This window comes from Rattus norvegicus, chromosome 14 (genome assembly GCF_021556685.1).
Source record: "Rattus norvegicus strain SHRSP/BbbUtx chromosome 14, alternate assembly SHRSP_T2T, whole genome shotgun sequence".
Lineage (NCBI taxonomy): Eukaryota > Metazoa > Chordata > Mammalia > Rodentia > Muridae > Rattus > Rattus norvegicus.
Window position 1 is genome coordinate 17,567,791 of NC_141547.1, and position 23,921 is coordinate 17,591,711.

Here is a 23,921-nt window from a genome sequence, read left to right on the forward strand (position 1 = left end):
ATGCAACATGTAGCTGTTATCACTCCTGCCTCAGAGACTGAACCTTTGGCCATGCTTTCTCCACCGGGATAAACTCTGAGCCCTGGTTCCGTGAGCCAAAGCAAACCCTCCCTCCCGTTGCTTCTGCCGGGTGTTCTGCCAGAGCGGGAACTCCTATGCCAAGCCAGGTGGGATGGTTGTCTGTACTCTGTCCTTTAGGGGGGGTTGAAATCTGTCCTCCATATCAGTCAGAGTTGTTGCTTATGACGAACAGAAACTGCTGTCCGTAGAAGTCATATCTGTAGCTCGCTTCCATGCCCTGGGCTGACCTGTGAAACTGGGTTAAAGTTGGTTTTTCTGTTTCTAGGTTGGGTATGGTAATACCCCATGCTCTGTAGCAATTCATACAGGGGACACTGGGATGTGACCTAGGGCCAGGTGCCAGAGCTGCTTCAGCCAGGTTGGGATTCTCTCTTTTAGTGATATAATGTTCAGGCTATAAGAGATAATAAAAAATGCCGTTTAAACTCGGCAATATTTCAAGCGGACTTAGTGAGGCTGAAACGTTGACGTGTAGTTGACACGTAGTTAAGCCGCACATATTTAAAGTGATGAGGGTTTATGTAAAACTATCCTCACAATCAAGATGGTGGGAAATGTAGCCGACACCTCCAAAAGCACCCAGGGCCTTTTGTAATCTCTCCCTCCAGCCTCACCGTTTCTTCCTCCCCCAAACAAACCGCCATCTGCACCCTATGGCTATACGATGATCTATATTCTCTATGTTTTTTATGAATGGAATAATAAAATTGCACTCCATCACCTAACTCTTTATTAGTAGTACTAGGGAGTTGTAGTCATGCTATCGGATAATCAGTTACCCTTCTTTACTAAGTAGCATCTCATTAGACAAATGCCAATATCCTACGGGTCGGCTTGCCCATTGTGCTATTCTGTTGCTGTCAGTTTTAAGTCATTTCAGATGAAGCGTTTCTTCATATGAACATGAACATCTTCTTCGGGGTGCATATCTAGGAAGAGAATGTCTGTATATAATGTCTGTGTGTTTGTTCATGAGGACCAAATTGTCTCACAGACAGATGAGCCATTCCACATCCCCTTAGCAATGGCGTGAATTCTAAGCCTTTTGACAATCGATGTAGATGGTGTTTTAATTTCAACCATTCTAATAAGTGTTTCATTTTGCTTTTAGTTAGTGGTGTCTGATGCATTTTTGTGTTTTGTTCATTTATTTGGTTGGTCTTACCATTATTCCCTCTTGGATGAGGAGGTCGGTTGGTTCTTTTTTCTTTTTTTATTGTGTTGCTTACTTTCCCATTGTTGGGCCTCGAGGGTTGGCTGATGTCGTCTGGACATGAGTAAGCTCTTGTCACACATGCCCTGACTGCCTATGCTTTGTAAAAGTACTGCCCCCAATCTTGGATTCATCTTTGTCCTTCTGTTGATGGTGTCTTCTAGGGTTGAATAACATTTTGCATTTATTTCTTTACAGATTATGCTTTGGACATGGTATTTAAGGATGCGTCTACCTGTCAAACCAAAGTATTTTCTCTGTGAGTTTTATAACTTTGGCTCTCACGTTATGATCCGCTTTGGCTCAGCATGTGTGGGACAAAGCATGGCCTCCAGCTCTCCAGACACTCAGGGTTCCACTTGCCTCAGAACCGCTTGTTAGAAAAGCTCTTCCCTTGCCGGAGGTTTGCCCTGCCATATTGCCTGAAGATCAGTTGTCAAATTTGGGTGAGTTCATTTCTGACCACTTAATTCTGTCACGCTGACCCATATATCTATATTTAGACGAATATTCCGTCTTTATTACTGTAGATTTATTTTTAAAAACATCATTAAAATACAAAGTAATATTGGCCCTGATATTTTCTTCCCTTTGAGGGGTTATTTGAGTTATGATACATCACTCCTGTCTCTGTCTGACTTGTGCAATCAGCCTGTCAATTTCAAAATAAATTCCTGGGATCTTGACTGGGATTGCACTAAATCTAACTTCAAAGGATTGATATTTCATCTTCCGCGGCCTCCAGGCAATTTAGACCGCACTGCCTTTAAATGTCCCCTTTAATCATTCTCAAAACTATTTGTAGCTTTTGCAGACGGCCTGTTCACACATTTTACAGTACCTGCTTCTAAGTGTAACAGAGGTGCTCAGGAAGTGTCCATGCCCCACAGGAAGTCCCAGTCCCTTTGCTGGGTTTCTCTCTCCCCGGATTGGAACAGAGGGACACCAGCTCATCTCTGAGAGTCTTCCTCAACAATGGTAGCAATTTCTTTCACCAAACTGATCTCACCTGCTCTCTTGTTCTCTCAGAAATTTATTCTCACCTCTGTAAGTTCACAGCCTGGTGATTCTCTCTCTCACTCTCTCCCAAGGCAACTGGGAATCAGTGACCATAGAGTGACTATTCCCTGGACAGGGCCTGCCAGCCAGAGAGTGCAATTCATGGAGATTTTCGTGTATCCTGTGTAAACATGGCCACTTCATGTCTCCTCATGTTACATTTCTCATAGTCACTTAAAGTAGGCATACAAGGAGCAAGAGGACCAGGCAGAACCTAATAGGGCTTATCTTGAGAATGTTTTCTCAGGTCACCGAGGCATCCCACTTCCACTGTGGTAGATCCATTATGGGAGGCTTTCCTCTTCTACACCGACTGCTACTCCTGATTTTTAAAAGATTCTGTGTAGGCAATAGTGTGTAAAACTCTTGCATGGTGCAGGGGTGGAATGGGGGCGTGATCCCTAGAATGTGCCAGAGACCTGGGATGGGGGAGGCTCCAGGGAGTCCACGAGGGTGACTCTAGCCAAGACTCCTAGCAGTGGGGATATAGAAGCTGAAGTGGACACCTCCTGCAGCCAGGCAGGACTTCCAGTGGAGAGATAAGGACACCAACCCACCCACAAAACCTTCAACCCAAAAGTTGCCCTGCCTACAAGAAGCACAGGGACCAAGATAGGAACAGAGTCTGAGGGAATGGCCAACCAATGACTGGCCATACCATTTCATTCCAACCAATGACTGGCCATACCATTTCATTCCAACCAATGACTGGTCATACCATTTCATTCCAACCAATGACTGGCCATACCATTCCATTCCAACCAATGACTGGCCATACCATTCCATTCCAACCAATGACTGGCCATACCATTTCATTCCAACCAATGACTGGCCATACCATTTCATTCCAACCAATGACTGGTCATACCATTCCATTCCAACCAATGACTGGCCATACTTGAGACCCATTCCATTGGGCAAGCGCCAATCCCTGACACTATTAATGATACTTCTTTTTGTTTTTTTTTTTTTCAGACAGGAGCATAACAGAACTGTCCTCTGAGAGACTCCACCAAGCAGTTGATCAAAACAGATGCAGAGACCCACAGTCAAATTTTAGATGGAGCTCAGGGAGTCTTGTAGAAGAGTTGGGGTGAAGGATTGAGGGACCTGGAGTGGATAGGAACTGCCCAGGAAGACAACAGAGTCAACTAACCTTTGGGAGCTCCCAGAGAATGAACCACCAACCAAAGAGCATACATGGGCTGGACCTAGGGTCCCTGCACATATGTAGTGGATGTGCAGATTGGTCTCCATGCAGGCCCCGTCCCTGACTCCGTTGCCTGCCTGTGGAACCTGTTCCTTTAACTGGGCTGCTTTGTCTGGCCTAGGCCGGAGAGGATTTACCAAGTCCTGCAGTAACTTGACGTACTAGGGTGGTTGGTACCCACGGGGGCCTCCTCCTTCTCACAGGAGAAGTGGAAGGGAGTGTGGGGGACGGGGGGAGGAGCGGTATAAGTTAGGGACTGGTGGGGACTGTGATCTGGATGGAAGGTGAATAAAAATAAGTGGAAAAAACTTATTTTTTTTTTATAAATAAGCCACAGAAGGAGAAGAGAAACAGTTGAAAAGTCTTTATTCCTAAGGCATAGAAATCCCACATGGAAGTCTCCACCAGTTACCATCAAACTGAAAAGCTCACACCAAAGCGTCGACACATTTTTTTTGTCCTTTCTTCCTCCTGCAATATAAAAACAAAGTAGTTCATATTATTAATTAAGTAGAAAGAGAGGCATTTATTTACTTATTTATCCATTCATTCATTCATTTATTTTTGTTAATAGGAACATAGGAAAACCTTCTGATGGCATTTTCTGAAGCCTTTGGAATCTTCCAAACTTTTTAGTGTTTTAAAAAGAAACCTTCTTTTATTACATTATATTCATTTTAAAGAAAGTTAATGATATCTCTTAGAATCGTCACTATGTGGATTGATAGAGAGAGAGAGAGAAAGAGAGAGAGAGAGAGAGAGAGAGAGAGAGAGAGAGAGAGAGAGAGAGAGAGAATCAACATTATTTAGCCTGGTCTGCATTTTTCCTTACCTGGAGATGTTTAAACCCCCAAAGCCTCACGAGTTTTGGAAATCAACTTTGGACCCTGGAAGTCAAGAACAAATACAGATGCCGGGCTGAAGAGACAAAGGAACTCAAGCTGTTCCTTATCTCCACTGTGGGCGTGCAGGGGAGCGCTCGCTCCTCAGTGAGATCAGGAGTACTTCCTACAATGTTCTCCCAAGATTTTGGTCATTTAATGTATATGCTAACTAGTGAATTCCTTTGGCCCACTTCATGAAAATCGATTAACTTTATGTTATCATCAATTATTGATATATTTAATCATTCTCTCTATTGAGAAATCAAAATTGCTGGTTCTCTTAATACAGAATAAATTTTTAATTCTCCCTAATACTTAGAAAAAATTGTTATTATTTTTAAACCCCATAAGATTTTCAAAAAAATATATTTAATTTTGTCATTATTTTAAGTTATGGATTGTAGGATAGTATTTCTGTTCTTTACTGCAGTATATGCCACACCAAGACTTGGGGGGGGGGGGGGACAGTGACTTGTATGCACCTCTTTTGCGAAACAGGCTTCCTGATCCTGGTCTTTGCAGCACTTCTCCAAGAGGCCAGAGAAATCAGCAGTGACAGCCGCGTGCTGCTCCTCTGTCATTTCAGGCTTTTGTTTCACCAGGTTAATGAGAAGCCTGTGGTTTAAAAACAAAAGAAAATACAGGTGAGTCAGCCACGCAAACGGCACTTTCCCAAACCATTTTTAGTAGAAGATTCTCAGAGCTCTAACAGCTATCCTCAACCATCTCTCCTTCCACTCATTGCCAACGTTAGCCCTCACACTTTTCATGAGAAAGAACGAGATTGGACACATGCCACACCAAGACTTGGGGATGAGGCCGCTGGCCTGCCCTGGTGTAGGTTACCGAGGAGACACTATGTCAGGATTCTATGAGTTTTTAATGAAGAGTGAACTGAGGTCTCTGACTTGTTTCCTACATTATCCTTGCCTCTTTGCTCTTCCACAATGTTGGCTATCTGTGCACACAAGCCCACACGTCCAGATGCTGACACCTGACATCATCATATTGTAACTTGGAGAGCGTCGGCTGCCTATAGTACTCTTAGTGTCCATTGTGTGTCAGAGTTGAAGTTGGCAAGGCCATAAGAAAACTGGAAAGGAAGCGCTTTTCTTACTATCTCTTGAAACACGCCTCTGACTGGGGTGAGAAAAAATGGGAGAATGGGTCTCCCAACATAGGAAGCTCATGTACAAAGCCGGCGAATATTAAAATACATGGGTATTTAAGAACATGAGTTCCCTGGCTTCACCCCATTACCATTCCAGAATGTCTCATCATGAGTGGCATGTTTATTTCCTTTTTAAAAAACAACATGTAATTATAGTGCTTATAGATTCGATCCCGAATTTCCTAGTTAGAAGTGCCCAGACTCGGGGTTGGGGATTTAGCTCAGTGGTAGAGCGCTTTCCTAAGAAGTGCAAGGCCCTGGGTTCGGTCCCCAGCTCCGAAAAAAAAGAACCAAAAAAAAAAAGTGCCCAGACTCACAACAGAGATCTCTCCTAATTTTTCAAAATATATCATCCATTTTCCCTCTACTCACAAATATACTGCAATTGCTATGAGAGAGACAATTTTTCGTAACCAGAAAATTGTCTGCCTCAGTGGATGTTTTTTTTTCAAACTAACTTCCCCCATAAGGCTGTATAAAAACTGAAACAGAGCTATTTTAAAAGAGGCTGTAAGTCTCTCAAGGGCAGCAATGTTCTAGCGAACCCAGTAGTCCTTGACATGAAGGCAGGATTCTCAGCTCCTCCCTCTGTGTTGGTCTTCTGCATGGTAGACAATAACAGTGTCTTACTCTTGTTTCATGGTCTGTAGGGCTCGGCCCTGAGCTTGGCACAGATCCTTGTGGAAGATGAATTTGTCTTCAGAGAATGGTGGAGGGACATAGGTTTCGTCCCTCAGAAAGCTGGTGATGCAGAGCCTCCTGTTGGAATACGAGGAACTGCAGCAGTGGTTGATACCGGAGTTCACAGGGTTTGCCTCATGTCTTAAACACAAGTGTCCAATGTAAATGTCGGCCTGGTTGAAAGAATGGAAAAGAAGAAAACAGGGAGACAAAATTAGCTACCAGGTTGACTTACATTTCCAGGACTCTCATGCAGGACCCCAAAGTCTAGGAACTTGTCACTAATACTACAGAAAATGTTTCTAGGCAGTATTATCGCCTTGGTGACGACATGTTCTGGACTTGGCCATTTACCCATCGGCTTGGGATAAAACTTAGCATGCAGTGACAGATGTCAGCACACTTGGGGTTGAGAAAGAACCTTTAGCTACTTGAAATACGCTTCTAATTGTAGGCAAACTTTCAAAATGGAAACGTATCTCCATCTTTATGAGTAGAAATCAGTAGAGTAGCTTGTTTTCTGTGTGTATCTGGTTGAGTTTCGCTTTGTTTAATGTTTACTTTATTTTAAATTACATGTAACTAGGGGGCAGTGTGGGCAGGTGAGTGTGGAACCTGTGGAAGCCAGAGACATCAACTCTTTATGGAACTGGAGTTAAAGGTGTTTGAGAGCCATTTTCACTGGGCGCTAAGGAACAAGCTTGGGTCCTCAACAAGAGTGGCACGTGTGTTTAACTGTCTAAACAACCTTACTAAGGAAACCAAGAACGCCACCTCCACACGGGTTTCCACTAGTTCTCCGAGGTGGAGATATGAAACAGCTTCAAGTCAAACAGAATAGGAATGAGGGATGACACTCACCAGTCCCTCACCGCAGGCGGACCGTTTCTCCTCACTGAGCTGGCAGCACGTTGAGGCAATGCTCACCATCTTCCCTGTCAGGTCTATCAGCTCTGCTGAGGTCAGCTGAGGAGCCTTCCGCGTGTAGCCAATGAGGAACCTTGAAGAAGCATTTTTACCACGTCATCATGAGGGTTTAGCCCTTCCTCCCTCTCTAGGACCTACTTTTAGTGTCAGAAGACAGGAGGCATGTGGTCCCCACACCTGAGAAGTTTTTAATTCTGTCAATCACTCCACATACCCCCGCCCCCATCTTCCCCACGTGACTGGTTTCCTCCCATCCTTAGCACTTCCTTGATTTCACCTGTGAACTTTGGGTGTCGGAACCTTGACAGACCAAGAGCAGAATGGATATCTCTTTTGCAAAAATCTACAGGGCTTGGAGAACCCGAAGTCAGTTTAAAAGATCAGACTTCATGGGCTGTTCTTGATAATATTTAACGGGGAATGACTGGGGAGAAATCATATCATCACATTTATACTGACTTTGATCCAATTGGGGATGGAAGTAAGAGTAGAAGCGACCTGAGACTTTAAATGTATGTTTCCTTCATATTGAGAATTTTAAGTGACTGAAAACATTTCAAAAAGCTTACAGATTTTGTAAGTAGTAGGGTCCTAACTTCTGGTAGAGATCACAACTTTGTTTGGCCAGTGCCTGGCTCTCCTGGATGTGTTTTTGCAATTCTTCTTCCTAAAACAAAACAAAACAAAAAAAAAACCAAAAACAAAAAAAACAGACATTATTACATGCATTTTTCTCTCTTCCCAGACACACAGTTTTCTTTATGCCAGTATCTTACTATATTATAAAGCCAATCTTAGAAGTCTTTATGAAACACTGAAGAAGGGGTTGGGGATTTAGCTCAGTGGTAGAGCGCTTGCCTAGCAAGCGCTAAGGCCCTGGGTTCGGTCCCCAGCTCCGAAAAAAAGAAAAGAAAAAAAAAATACTGAAGACGATAAAGCATGACTTTTAACAATTACAACATGGGAACTCTTGAGGATATAACCGTTGGACAGAAGGTTTTGCCTTCCTGAAGCTGCCAAAGATGAATATTATTTCTATTCTATTCACCATAGAGCTTTTAACCAACATTTTATTTCTTACATAAGCCATTGGCTGCTGGTTAGAATAGCTAATTAATTTCTAGATTACTAGTTCATAAGTATAACTAGCTAATTACTAGTCAACTAGTATTTTTTTAATTTTTTTTCATTATTGGGTAAGGAGCATGACCAAAGGGCATGTGTGGGTGCCACTCCAACTTTGTGGAGTGGAGTTCTTTTTCCTCTACCTTTACAGGGTACCCAAGGGCATAGGTCCCCAGGCCCACACAACAGTGTCTTTACCTTCAAACTCTCTGGCCTACAAACAGTATTGTCAAAGGCTTCTCCTCTCAATGCTGCTTTACGGATTGTCCCCAAATTCTAGTGCAACCTACCATATTGTCCTGGCATTTCGATGGCGTTTCAGACTGGGAGCACTTCTCCAAAATTTCCTGGTATGACTTAGCAGTTTTTAGAATGACTGAGACAGGAAGGTTGGGGTGATTTCTTGAATATTCATGAAGAAAGCTTAAATACGTAAGAAAGATATCACATTGTTAGAACTAAGACAAAATTACACTATCAACTCCCTAACCATTCCTGTATAACAGTCTGGGCATATGGACATTAAAAAATCAAAGAGCAAATGAAGCAGAAAAACAAACATAATTTGAATTCTATGAGCAGCAAAACTATTAAGGCAGGCTATATATATATAGTCCCTGGAAACATTGGGTAAAATGTCCTTTTGTGAAATCATGATATTTGCTAGAAAATAGATGGAACTGGAAATCATTGAGCAAGCCAGGCTCAGACAAGTTCTGCGTGTTTTCTCTCAAATACAGAACCTAGGTATAAATTTATATGAGCATGTATGTGAAATTATTTTTAATTAAAGAAAAATGATACAAAGGGACCACTTTATTTTGTGTCTCCCTTTGGCTTTTCAGTTGCAAGACTTTCATCCATTGATCCAACAAATGTTTTCAGAGTCTACGGTATGCTTAAAAAAAAAATCACCTTAAACAGTGAAGATCTAATGCCATGGAAGAGAAAATACCTCCCCATCCCAAGGCACGTTTTGTAAGGAGGCAGACGCAAGCTTAAATGGGTTGGAGGAAGACCATTCTCAGCCGGGAAAAATGTCGACTGCAAACGTTCTTTCCACTGAAGGCCTGTTTCTACGAAGCAAACTATTAGCCCCCTTACCTGTGTTCGCATTTGCGAACGTAGAGATCGTTCTTTAATATCAATTGTGCTCTAGGGCTATAGATACGGTAATATTTACTTCTACCAGCAATAAAGCGCTTGGATGTGTCTCCTGCTTTCCCTGGTCTTTGTCTTAGCTCACAGAACTTTATTTAGCAGTACAAACGATGTGTGAATACCTGATTTTAATGCAGCAAAAGAGCCAGGTCTTTCAGGAATACTGGCGAGAAAATTGAGCCATTACTTTCTTTTTTTTTTCCTTTTCTTTCTTTCTTTTTTTTTTCTTTTCTTTTCTTTTTTTTTTTTCAGAGCTGGGACCGAACCCAGGGCCCACTCTGGTAAATCCCCAACCCTGGGCCATTACTTTCATTGCTGCATTAGCCTCAGACTTTTAGATTAGGGAAGGCCCTTGGAAACCATTAAACATGATGTCCAAAATGCTGCACAAATCCCTCTTCTAATAGAGCCCATAGAAACATACAGGAAAGGAAAAGGTATTAACTTGACCGTAGGCTTCCCTTAAAGGCAAGTAGAATGAATACATGACTATTGACTACACTGCAGAAAACTACCATTGTACAAATGGAGGCTTTCATTTCTTAAAAGTTCTATAAATATCAAGCCAACCGTCTCAATGAAAACTGTTATCTGGGTCTATGGAGTTCTATTTAGGGGAATGTTTGTTTTTAAGCATGTGTTGCAAGTCATTATATTCACGATCTTGAGCACTTCTTGTTTTTAAATTTAATTTTATTTATCCATTACTATTTGGGGGAACATGTTTGGCACAGCACGCATGTGTTGTCAAGGAACACTTTTAGAAATCGGTTCAACCACTCGATGTCAGTTTCCTTGAGTTGAACCAACCCAGGCAGGCACAATCAACGCTTGTGTGGCGTTTACCCACTGACTGAGCTGACTGGGCAGCCTCCTTATTACTCACAGATATAAATTATCTTTCAAAGTTCATGGTGGTTTTCATATGAGATATTTAAACAGAATGGCATGCCTCGTTTCAGAGAAAAAAATATAAAACAAAATATAGATTTATAAGCAAGCCAATTAAATAGTGGTAATTGTGGGATCGCCATCACACTACGAGAGATCTCACTCTCCAGGTATGAGTTCTATGCTTACAGCTCCTAGGTGTCACAGCATCTAGACAGACAGCCTCAGTTGCGATAAAAAAATAAATAAATAAATAACAAAAAAACTACCCCCCCAATCACATAATCGTCTTTATCACTGTAAATGTACATTTGCAGGAAATTGTTACCTTGCCATAAACAGGAGTTTTTCCTCTGAAGAAAACTGGGCAAAATTTCTGTCTCCCAAAAACTCGCTTGGGTTCAGAGTTAAACCTTCCGGTTTGTCGCCATTTTCGGCATGAATTATGCAATAGCCGAGCTCGATGGTGGGTAGTTTGCAGCACTCTGCTGTTTTGCTCGACAGAATTTCTTGTTGAGAACATATATGTGTCATGACGCTTTCCTGTAATGAGTAAAATAAATAAATAAATAAATAAATAAATAAATAAATAAATAAATAAATCTCAAAGCTTTATCCTTTAAGGTGGGAACTTAGAGCCCAAAAAGGAAGCGGAGGAAGAAACGAATGGAGAAATGAAAAGATCGGGGTCGAAGAGGTCTCACCTCATCTCTCCTTTGCTGCTTTTACCTATCTTTCTCTTTCTATTTTGCTCATCCTTGCTTTTCCTCATTGCTTTCCGACTTGTTCGAGTCCGCTTTGCACAGTTTTCATCTAAAGACCTACCGTCTATTTTAGTAAAAGTCTTCAAGAAAATAAGGAAATGTGTTCCTTAAACCGGACAGCAGCTTTTTATTGTTACTGAAACTTTCCAATGTGCAATATTCGCGGCTGGCGTGCTAACATTGCTAGCTTTCCCCTGCATCTTGATCAGAAGGATCTGCAGTGACCCGCTCTGCCCTCCAGAGGGCAATCTAGAAGACGAACTGGCTGTGCAAAATCCTGTAGACAACTTTGTCCCTGCTCAGGAACGTGCATTCTTAACAGTGACCCTTGAAACCTATTATTCAGTGAGGTTAAAGCCTTCCTGTAAAGTACTGAAATTATTTTTCCACTCTTAATGAAAACGTAGCTACGAACTCCAAAAGATAAAAGCTAATTTTTTAACGATAAAGACAAAACAATAAAATTGTCAATAACAAACCAAGAAAGCTGACCTCAAAGAAAAACAAAATAATTTTTACCAGTATTCCTTAGGGGCTGATGAATCCCTAATGTGCATGAGAAAAAGAATAATCGAATCCAAAATAAATAATCAAATGCTTCAGGATTCATCCACTCCTCACCGCAGGGGTGGGGCCTGTTGTCCTAATGCTGGTCCTACTCTGTTCCCTGGGAGCCCCTGCCACTTGCTGACTTCCCTGACTACCTCTACAAAGAATGTCCCTGGAGTATTGATGAAGTGAGTCTTTCCTGCCCCTGTTTCCAAAATCATTCAAACCTCAAACAACAGAGGGGTTTTTTTGTTTGTTTGTTTGTTTTTGTTTGTTTAGTAGTTCTTGGTGTCACAGGGATGGAAGGAGTAGTTTGGTATATACAGACCTCTGGGTCAATGTCTAGAAAGCCCAGGGTAAGGCCAAATTCACCAAGTCGTGTATATTACCAGTTCTTTTATAATCTGTTGCTAAAAGCTTGAGGGTTTAATTCTTTTAGATCCCTTTCCTCACATCTCTGCCTACCATAAATAGACACTTCCCCCCTCATGCAACAGTTTCTTGCATTATTTTTACTTGTAAGTCCGTCATTAAACTATGACAGAATCCTTCAATGGGCCAGACATTGTCCTTTAGAGCCAATGGTAAACAAAAGACAGTCTATAACTTCAAGAAGGCCGTTGTCTTATCTCTCTGGTTAAACTATACATTCTTTGATGTCAATTTATAAGTTTTCCTGACAAGCGGCACTCGCTGTAAACCTGCGGCTAGGTAGAGGGCGGGAGAGATTCACTGTATTTCAGTCAGATGAAAAGCTAAATGAGCCTTGGTCTCGTGGAAAGGGGGAGGTATTGCTAATGCGTGAGGTGAGACCCAAAAGCAAACATGGCGTAGCTTAAAGTTTACCCTCAGAAAAGTTCACTAGGCCAGGCACGGTGAAATAGTAAGAGTGAGACAAAGCGAGAAAGGAGAGAGGGTCTGAGACTCCTACCCCATCCTGTAGGCACTCCATCGCGTTGCCGTGGCAGCACTGCTCGTGGATGTGGGCCACGTCCAGGGCCAGCTTCCGAATCTCAGTAATATTTGCTTTGGGAAACTTTTGACTTAGTTTAATGATGAGTCTGGGAGAGAAAGGTTAAAAAAAAATCAACTTGTTTATCAGGATGAAATCGAATTATTTATAGAATATCTGGGCAGCTTCTGCCCCCAAAAGGCACAAGCTCTATAGATTTGGGACTGGGAACTCAAATAATTTGGGAGTGATTTGTAGCTTCCTGAAGACTTTCTAGGAACTCAAGATAAATGCTGTCCTTGCTTGTTCATCCCTGACTCTGAGCATTTGGGATCTCTGTTGCAGACTCTGAGGTACTTGTCTCTAATTCCAGCAGACCAGAAGTGGAGGGAGGCGGGAGAATCAAGAGCTCAAGTCCAGCCTGAACTACCAGATTCTGCCTCAAAGAGAACAAAACGTGTATTTTTTTTATTAAGAAATAAAGGATTAAGAAGCGGGGATATTCTTTGAGAGTAGTACTTGCTTCTCATCTCATAGAAATAAATACGTGGGAGAAATCAGGGAAAGTACAAATGCCAGAATCAACGGAGTGAAAGTAGACCAAGTTGGCATCAGAGACCGAGGCAGGAGCAAGTATAAAACAGAGCTACCAGAGTTCATGGGAAGGGGTGTCTGTGCAAAGACCCTGCTTCCTTGAATAAATGGCTGAGTCTTTGCTACTAAAAGCTTGGGGTAACTGTGGAGCGTGTGGCTTTACTCGCTGATAGAAACATTTGCTTTAATTGTGTCTTCATTTCTATTGTACTGTTAAGACAGGTTTTTAAAGCTTTATGAATTGATGACTAACTTTCTAGTAGAATGGGGAGTTGAGTGTAGGGTAAGTCTGACCTCCTCCAGGAGGAACGCCCAGCCAGTCTTTAGAAGGACTGCAGGGCTGAATATACGTATTGGGGTCTTGGCTACGCACAATGCCTGGGCCTCACGGTACTTAGAACTGTCTGCTCTCCTGCCACTGGCTTCTAAAGTTGTTGCCCCAAAGGGATAGTTTACTGAGAAGCAATAATTAACACAACGGGGTTGATTAGGAAGCTTGGTTAGCAAGATGAGTTTGTTAGGCTACAAGTCTGAGATGCCTCTTCGTGAAGGTTGATCTACCTTGTAAAAGAGCAGGGTGGGGGAGGGGGGAGGGGGACGGTCTGAGTGCAGACAGAAACTGAAGCGTCTAGGACAGACAAACCTTAGAACTCTCTCCGAATGGCCTCCCCTGAGCTCTCACGACTAATCAGGGTCTATCTACCTCTGCCAAGGGGACTTTACTCCGGCGGAGTGACTTCCGCAAGTGAGCCTATCAGATTGCCTCTTAGGAGCTTGTACTCACACAGCCTGGAGGTTCCGGGATCCAAACTTTCTTATTACTGCACACACATGCTCATTGAGCATGCTTCCTTCTCTTAATTCCTTTGCCATTGATGCTCTCTAGGGACAGAAGAAGTGAAGTGTTAAGGAAACCCATTCATTCTCTCTAAGGTCTAAGAACTCGGAAAGCTCAGCACAGAGGACACAGGAGGATAAAACAGCAGTTACTGAACTTAGAACTCAGGACGCTTAAGCATATTATTCTGTTTGTGACTTTTAGATGAATTCTTATGTTAATTAATTAATTAATTATATTATATTAATTAATATATGCCGTGATGTCTTTAAAATTCTTCAAACAATACATCATCATTTTGATACTGGGACCACGTGGACAACTTGGCCTGTCCAGCCTACAGGCAAACTAAAGCCTTTTGACTGCTGCTCTGTTCAAAAAGAAAGAAAAAGAAAACGTGCGCTATTGTCGTGATTCTTAGGAGCCTGGGCCCGGTTGGGTTTATAACAAGGCTCTGTCTCAAAAGGCAAAGTAAAATGAGGAAACAAAAGCCAGAAGCTGAAATGTGCTCCATTTTGCCGACACATGAACAACCCCACCAGTTCCCAGCTTCCTTGGCTCTGGTTGAACTTGTAGCGAACTCTCCAACGGTCAATTACCCGTAGGGCTGGTTACTCTGTATCAGCATTGTTTTCTACTCTACAGAAGAGAGGCACAATCCCATCGCCCTAACCCGCTTATAGCTACTAAATCACCTCTTCCAGGTCCATACATTGCTGTTACCTCTGCTCTCTTTAAAGATCCAGTAAATGCTGATTCAGGACAACACAAAATAGGCACATTTTTACTTCAGCCTAAAGTTGTGCCTTACTATTATGGGCATCGCTTCGAACTATAAATAGAAAATGAAATTTCACTGATAATTAGAAAGATTAAGTAAAAAGAACTTCCGTTTAGGATAAGAAAGAATTGCACTCTTTTCTGAAGATGACATTCTCCATGCAAGGCACATTTCCACCTTTAGTTCTGTCCCCACCCTGAGCCATAGCCAGACCATTTCATTTCAGATGGCTTCACAAAGATAGCACCTTTGTCTGGAAGCATTCCTCCATGTTGTCAGCTTTGCAGCATGCTGGAACTGCCTTGTCATACTGAGCGGCTAAGTAAAGAATGGTGGGAGCATACAGGAAGGGGTTCCTCTTCGACACATCGTAGATGAACCTGTGGAATGGACAGCACTTGGAGATTTGCAAACACACCAAAGATGAATGGACTGTGTCTGCCCTGAACTGAGCTCTGGAATTTATTTAAAGATCCGGATAAAGGCAACCAATGGACTTCTTCTTTAGGGGCTGTCATGGGGAAATGTGTATCCTTTTATTCAGACGCTGTCCAAAAGTTCCTACAGGTCAATCTCAGGAGAAAAAGAGAAGATCCGATACATTGTTCTGGAGTCTTTTATGAAAACAAAGGTGCTATGATTCTTACTGAAATGTCTCTTTCCAGTGAGTCTGCTAATCAGCTGGGCCAACTTCTGAGTAAGACAGCTTAAATCTCTTATCAGTGAAGAGCAGAGGGGTCAGTCTAGGGAGTCCTCTCTGTCTCTGTTTCTGTCTCCGTCTCTCTGTCTCTTTCTGTCTCTGTCTGTCTGTCTGTCTCTGTCTCTGTCTCTCTCTCTATATATATATATATATACATATATATGCATGTGTAGATCAGTATAGACAGACATTTAAATATATGTTGTATGTATTGTATGTGTGTATGTATATATTTATGTATTATGTATGTATATGCCTGTCTCTCTAGCACCTGTAAGATAGAGAAAGAGGATAAAAAGCTCAAACCTATCCTATACTCCACACTGACTTCAAGACCAACCTGACTTTCCTGAGACCCTGTTTCAAAAGTAAAATGAAATATCTTTAAAGGAAAAAAGGAAGGCTAGAGGGTGACGTCAAAGCTCGTGAGCATTTATCCAACCATTTGTGCCGACCACACCTGACTCCACAGTCTCAATTATCAGTTTCATAAGTGTACAGCAACACCTGGCTCTCGGGACTCATTCTTTGCAATCCTGATGTACTTTTGTGAGAAGCAAAATCAAAACGTTAAAGGTGAGAAAGAGCTATGTTTCTGGAGGTTGAAGGATCAGAGGCTGAATCTGCATGTGGTCTGTCCTACAGCACACAGTCTGTGCCTGACAGGAGCCCCGGAGGTATTCTGTGCATAGACTCCAGCAGACATGCTCTGGTTCTGTTTCCTACTTGTATACACTTTAAAGCACACGGTGTAGACTACAGAAACACCGACTGCCCACTGGATGGTCCTTACGTGTTTATGGACATCGCCCTGTTTTCTTCGTATGCTGGGCAACTCTCGGCAGTTTCTGGAAAGTGGAAGGGTGGGACAGAGTCTGGAGCGGTCTTCTTGCGAGCCAGCAGACACTGGTGTCTTTCCACCCCGCTTTGGTTGCAGCAACCTGAGAATCCATACTTGTTAGAGAGTTCCGTCTCGTGGCAAATTTCATCCAGAAACACAGATAGCTGGGAAAAGAAAATCTTTTAGTGTTAGTGAAAGGCGGTCATCCAACTCCACTGGAACAAGGGTGTCAAGTTTTGCAATGTCCAAAATGAGGCCAGTAGATTAAGAAAAATCCCCATACACACAGTCAGCACATTCCCTCAGTCTGAGGTGAGGACTTTCTTTTAGGGTGAAGGGCTTTAAGCATATCTTTGGGTAGCACACATTCTGTGGGTAAGATGTAATTATTTTGAAGGTGAAAGGGGTCATTCCTGTCTTGTTTTAAGTTAAGTGAATTTCACTCTTTTATTTCATGAAAAGTTTGGCCCCAAGATAATACAAACTTTCTTCTTTTTACATAATCATTGTTTATAGATACTCATTCCTTTTGTCCTTCTAACGACATGACAATACTCAAAAACTGAATACTATTCTTAGTTAAAAATAAAAGGGGGGTTGGGGATTTAGCTCAGTGGTAGAGCGCTTGCCTAGCAAGCACAAGGCCCTGGGTTCGGTCCCCAGCTCCGAGAAAAATAAAAAAATAAAAAAATAAAAGGGACTTCAGGATGGACTTAATTTAGAACCACCCTTCTTTAACCATAATTTCCGATTTAGCTGCAACATTTTAAAATGCTTTCTTCCTTAGCACCTAAATAAATTCACTGAGATTGGACAAGACCAGAATTTTGAAGGAAGTCACCCACCTTAGGAAAATCTTCATAACTACCACAACTGCTAATATTTTCAAAAGCCTTGACAGTCTTACTTTAGACTCTAGTTCTCAATATTTACTTTTGGCTTGTGACGTTCTCCAGTTGGTTGAGGTAGTTTCTCTTCCTGATGCTGTCACAGCTAGCCTAAAACTCACTAGGGAAACTAGAATGGCCCCAAATTCAGATCCACTTGCCTCAGCCTCCCAAGCCCTGAGATCATCGAGGTGTGCCACTGTGTTCGTTTCAGTCAACCGTTTTAAAAGAAACCTATTGAATTAGTAGTGATAAATCACCCCATTTGCAACATTACCCTGAACACTAACTGAATACCAAAAGCCGAATAAGAAGGGCTTTGGGAATAATTTATGCACACCTTTTTCTTAGCTGACTGACGGAGAATGACAAAAACTAAGATAGGAACCAGAGAGCCTTATTAACTCACAAATTTTAGAGTTGGAAGCAACCGAAGATGCCTTCTTACTGGCTAGATTTCATAATTCCAGGGGGAGCTTTGCAGGCTGCTGGGGGAGAAAAGTCATAAAATCTGCAGGCTCCCCCAGCTGCAAACCCTGTGAGCTACCATAACAATTAATCTAGCTAAGATATATCCACTGATACAACAGTGGCATAAATTCATGGGAGTGGTGAACAGTGCCCGCTGACAGGGTGACACTCGGGCCTTGGCACTGTAAACTGGGCCAAGAATCCATGGCTGAGTATGATATAGGCCCCTAAGAGCAAACCAATTTCTATTTATTTTACTGAATGGACATAGTACCAGGTTGCCTTTTAAACACAGAGAGCAGAGCTTTGTGTAGAACCCAGTCTTCATCCCAGAAGCCTCTATTTGCAGAGGATGGTGATGGATACAGTGATTCACAACTGGCCAAAATACGGAAGATCAGCACCTGTGGTGTGCTCAGCCCCAAACAGGACATCTACAGAGAGGAGAGGCTCTCTCCCCTCAAAAATCAGGGTCCGTCAGAGAGGAGGGAGAAAAGAGTTTAAGAACCAGAGACTTCAGGAAGACGGCAGCAAAAACTGTTTTCATACACTGCAGGGCAATCGCTCACACGAAATATCAATGGCGGTGGTTGTCTGCACACGACCTTCATAAAATCAAGATAGTCAAAACGCCAGCATGGACAGCGAGGGGCTCACTGAGCCCCAGCCCTTGCAGAGGAGTGACTGGCGGTTGCAAGAGAAAGAGTGGGATTTCTTTAGGGTGCGGCCCTTGGCACATGCACCACTGGAAGGCCCTGTACCCATGCACACATTGCAAGCAGTAACCAGACAGCATAAGCTTAAAAAGATCCAGAGACTGCAATAACAGTAGGGGCAGTCTCGGGGAGTTGGAAAGGGCTGGGGAGGTGGTCAAGATTAAAATACTTTTATGAAAGTCTCAAAGAATACATTTTACCATTCTCTTAAAAGAAGATCTTCCCCACAGTGACCAGACACATAAATAACATTTTGGCTACTTTGACTCCATTGTGACACAGCTCCTGTGTATTTGTTCCATACTTAAGTAACTCCAACAAGTATAAAGTTCATTTCTATACAGGAGTAAACTAAAGAATATTAACTATTTTGAAATGAGTTTCTATACTGGGACAACTGGGTGCTTAAACCTGATTGTTTTTCTGAAGTTCTGACTTACCTGGATAGCAGACATCGATGCTTCTGTCTGTGTATATACTCTATCCAACGACCCCAATAACCTGCTGCCAGCCTCACAATCACCGGGCTGTGCCCACCTGGCTAAGGACCTAGTTTCTGGAGCCAGAAGACTTCATTTGACCCTCACTTCTACCAAACTGTAGTTCTCCAAAGGAGTGATTTCCCTGTGCCTAAGTTTCCTCCATGGGAAAATTATCCTCAACCTTGCAGGATTACCATAGAGATTTAATTAATCAATTAATAAAATTATTATTGTATAATATGATGATATAATATTATATAAAATTATAACTATATTATAAATATGGCTTGATAACATATAATATGTAATATATAGTTATGCCATATATTATGGAATGTGTCTCCATAGATAATATATAATAGAGTATGTAACATGTAATGTATGTATAATATATAGATATTATAATATAATTTGATAAATTAACATTCATAAATGAAATAAGGATTCTGGTGATAAGATGCAGCCAAGTTCTCTTAGTTGACTGGACAAACATTCTGTGGACATCACCTTCCACACAGCGTTTGGATTATCAATGTGTTTTCAGTGATCCCTAGAATGCTGTCGGGCACACTGTCTGCCTAAGAGGTAACACAGTATACCACCATTCGTCATCAACATAAACTCCCAAGGCAGCTCTGAATGGATCTAATGTCACTCTGTAATTGCAGGTATGAAAGCTCAAAGAAGAGAATGTGTCCGTGATCACTCAGGTAATTACTCTGGAACCTTAACTGTGAGTCTCTTGCTGATCTCAGCTCCTTTTGGCAGCCACTTGCTCTGCAACTGTGCTGGTCAGGACTCCAGAACTAATTGAACCCACTTTCAGAAAACAGTTTTCAAATAACTAAACACACATCCTGCTGGCATCTTCTCTCCTGCAGCCTAAATTTTGGTTAAGTGTCAATGTGGCTTTCTCTCTATTCACTTACCTGGTTTTCTAAACACCCATCGCCAGTGTTTTCCTTCATTGCAGCCAACGCATCGCTACTCATTTTGTTTACTTCGGCCTTTGTGGCATCCTGAACAAACTGGGCAACGACAATGGTAGCTCTGAAAGGAGACCATATTATATTATATAAATATTATATAAAATTGTAACTATATAATAAAATGGATTGTTAATATATAATGTGCAATATATCATATGATATATATTATGTAATATGTCTCCATAGATAATATATAATATAGTATGTAACATTTAATGTATGTATAATATATATTATATATATGTGTGTGTATATATGTATATATATAATCTTAAGGACTAGACCCAGTCACACGTGTCTTTCAAGTACAGCTATGTCTATTGGTGGCTTTCCGTTCTGATCTGTTTAGAAGGCGCCCTTGGCTAACGAGGGAAGTGTCAGCCTTCTTTCTGTCCTCTTCGCCCATAAAAACAGATGCAACTCTTAGTCAAAATAAAAGGATTTCCCCAAAATGTACTTCCTCTTTTTTCGACCGCTGCTCACTGAGTATACCTGAGAAGGCCTATATTCTTCACACTGTTTTTCTTACTAAATCTAAGCAAAGATGAAGTCATTGGACCTTCAATTGTATTTGCTCCCAGCGTGACTGAACCCCAATCCTAGGTTGGGTTAGTCCCAGATTGACTCAAAGTGACATGTGTCCAGCTTTCTGCACGTAGACATCACCAGTAACGCACACGTTTAAATTCCATACTGTCAATTCCAAACAGGTAGAAACGGGACAGTATTTAAAGGAATAAAACATTCTCCACCAATAACAAAAACAAAAACATTGACGTCCTATGACTTGATACTAAGGAGTTCACAAAATAGAGAATGCTGCAATGTCTTCCCATTGGTTCCCATAAGACACACTCCTGGGCCCATACAGAGCTGTTCCTGACTGCAGAGACATTGATCTTCAGGTTTGACAACCTCATTTGCCTCCCTTCGTGGAATTCCCGGCAATGCAAAGGCTGACTAAGCTCTAAAGCACTGACCAAAGTTAAGCATTTTGCGTATCCGTTTGATATTCAGCATAAGCGAAGCCTGAAAATTGCCCAATTTGCCCCCATAATTTAAGAACATATATTCAGTTATCTAGACTTATCTTTGCATGCCATTTCTGTAGCACGTTTATGGAAGCAAAACTTACACGTTAAACATATTTTTCTCTGTCGGGCACTGGGAAGAGTCTAATGTGGATTCTGGAAAAGAGAACAGATTTTGACAAGTGATGATTCCAACTGGGAAAGCAATCATTGTTGACTCCAAACCCAAACCATAGATTTCAGAACTGCGAAGTTGTTAGGAACCACCTGTCCAGATATCTTAATTTTACTCTTGGGACAACTAAAACATTAAGGAACCAAGTTAACCAGAATGGTCAGTTGCAGACTTAGCACTAATACTCATATCTCAGGTTCCCTTACTTGGCTCCCTAAGAGTATAACATTCAAACTGGTTTAATTTAGTAGCCTTTGGACATAATTATGCTACAGTCGGCCCATTCATATTTAGGCTTTCCAGAGAGTCAAACAATTAGCGCTTTAAAAAAAAAATTGAGAATAAAAATGTTATTTTTGTCAATCTGAAGGAAACAGACATGTGGCCCCGCTAAAGAAATAATACCAAAAGAAATAAGCATGCAAAAATTGATTGTGTTAAACACTGCTGTTATTTTCTAAGCCTCTGACATTAAATTACACTTATCCTTCATCTAAACATATCTACCAGTTAAATATACTCCTTGTCCACAACAGTAACTCTCGCGCCTAAGTCAAGATACCTGGAGGTGCAAAGAGGAGAATTTTTAAGAATTTTGTTAGAGAAAGCCAGTTCCCGAGTCACAAAGCATCTTACCTATTCCAAACTCATTTGTGTGCAGTACTCTGGGTTCAGCAAAATTTAGCAGGAGAAGGAAGGAAATGGATGCGCTCCACTTCATGGTTGCTGGCTGCTTCATCCCAGACAGTGGTAGAAGCCGGATACTGTGAGCAGTAGCGCTGAAGTTCTTTTATATCCTTTTTAAGTGATGTCTGTTAACTAGTAACCTTCAGTGGGCAAACATGTTACTTTTTTTCCTTATGTTGAAGTTAGGCAATTTGCCAATAATTAACAGCACAGGGGTCACTTCTATCTTATGTTCAAGGACAAAGACCACTTCAGAGTGGAAAAAAAAAAACAAAACCTTGCAAATGCTGCAAATGTTCTCTGCCAACTAAACTCTTCCAATAGAAAGTATCTCCTAAGCTGAAGAAAGATTTATTTATTTCAATGTAAAACATTGATACAGCCATAAAGAAAATATAGCAGGCTTACTATGTAGCTCCAAATGCATTAATTCTTTTTTTAAAAAAAATAGTAAAATGCATGTTGCATGCTAGGCGCTGAACGTATGTCTGAGTCATTCAGACTCTTCATCAGTGGGTGTATTTCTTAATTATCCAGTTGTTATTTAGCTCAAAACCATTGGTCAAGGGGGTGTATTTAATTTTGTGTTTCGTGTCTGGTTTAACATAGAAAACTTACAGCACAAAGCCTGATGAACGAGTTCCCATTCTAATGTCGTGTGCCAAAGGCTATTCTGCATGTATGTCACAGATGCATGGGTTAGCTACAGCACCCTCTCAGGCCCTTGGGATGATGATGCTAACACTAACTAACGAGCACTGATATACTCTGACCCTGGGCAGGCTTCATCTCATACCTTCACCCTCGGTGTCCCGGAGTCTGTGACAGTTTCTTTAAGTTCTCTACACATCAGAGAGAATGGAAAACTTGTAAAGAAAAATTCCCAGTGCGCATCTAAACTATAACTCGGACTTTTCTTTTATGTGCTTCAGAGTTTTGGTTGCATATGTGCATTCCTGTTTCCTGCAGAGGTCAGAAGAGGGCATTGGGTCCCCTGGAACTGGAGTCACAGGTGGTTATGAGCTGCGCTGTGGGCACTGGGAATTGAACCCAGGGCCTCTAGAAGAGCAGAAAGGGCCCTTAACAGCTGAGCCATCTGCATAGCCTGTGAGCAGCTATTTTAAAGATGTGATTATAAAAACAAAATGACTTACGCCAGAAATAAATATAGTGTATTCATTAAATGGAGAGCAAAGCCACTATCAAACCAATAGATTTGTAGATTAATAGTTGATGTAATGGAAAGATTTTCATAACATATTAGTAATAGAAACCAGGAAACACACACAGTAAGGCCTTATTTTCAGACCATACCTGCACTTCTTCCTGTCCTCAAAATAGAACAAAGCAATGACAGGCCAGAGTTTAACGTTAGCTTTCTAGATTGCAAGGGAAATCAGACCTCCCTCTCTCTCTCTCTCTCTCTCTCTCTCTCTCTCTCTCTCTCTCTCTCTGTCTCTCTCTCTGTGTGTGTGTGTGTCTGTCTGTCTGTCTCTCTGTGTGTATGTGTGTGTCTGTCTGTCTGTCTACCTCTCTCTCTCTGTCTCTCTCTCTCCCTCTCTTTCTCTCTCTGTGTGTCTATCTGTCTCTCTCTCTGTCTCTCTCTGTCCTCTCTCTCTCTCCCTCTCCCTCTCTCTCTCTCCCCTCTGTCTCTGTCTCTGTCTCTCTCTCTCTCTCTCTCTCTCTGTGTCTGTCTATTTGTCTCTTTCTCTCTGTCTCTCTCTGTCCTCTCTCTCTCTCCCTCTCTCTGTCTCTCTATGTCTCTCTCTGTCTCTGTCTCTGTCTCTCTCTCCCTCTCCTCTCATCCCTACTCATTGGATAAAATAACAATAAATGATCTAAGTACACTGAGTACGTTTTACACTATGCATAGCACGTCAAGTGTTGAGACGGGACCCAATACTTGCTGAGTAGATAATGAATGTATTTATCCAGTGACAAGGGTTTAAAGTGAAATAAGAGTTTCCATTTTAGTTTGGTCAATCGTTTGCATGGTCGGTTTGTGAGCAGTTGGCTTTGAGTTCCTGATTTTCCTATCTCCTGGGTCCTGGATTACAGGTG

At 41.7% G+C, this 23,921-nt stretch overlaps 1 protein-coding gene and 1 long non-coding RNA gene across 3 annotated transcripts; one reads left to right on the top strand and one right to left on the bottom strand.

The window, feature by feature from the left end:
* On the top strand, positions 1-4,757 carry LOC134481728 (uncharacterized). Its single transcript, XR_015637320.1, has 3 exons — positions 1-167; positions 1,493-1,740; positions 3,329-4,757. It is a non-coding gene; the product is annotated as an uncharacterized LOC134481728 (long non-coding RNA).
* Positions 3,913-21,931, bottom strand: Afp (alpha-fetoprotein). 2 transcript variants are annotated; one of them, NM_012493.2, is given in 15 exon segments: positions 3,913-4,034; positions 4,396-4,450; positions 4,930-5,062; positions 6,249-6,472; positions 7,161-7,299; positions 7,796-7,893; positions 8,642-8,774; positions 10,732-10,946; positions 12,648-12,777; positions 14,047-14,144; positions 15,129-15,261; positions 16,375-16,586; positions 19,908-20,028; positions 21,103-21,154; positions 21,810-21,931. In NM_012493.2, coding segments are annotated over 14 exon segments (1,836 nt in total). In that variant the 5' UTR covers positions 21,913-21,931; the 3' UTR covers positions 3,913-4,034; positions 4,396-4,405.
* Positions 21,932-23,921: the final 1,990 nt, after the last annotated feature.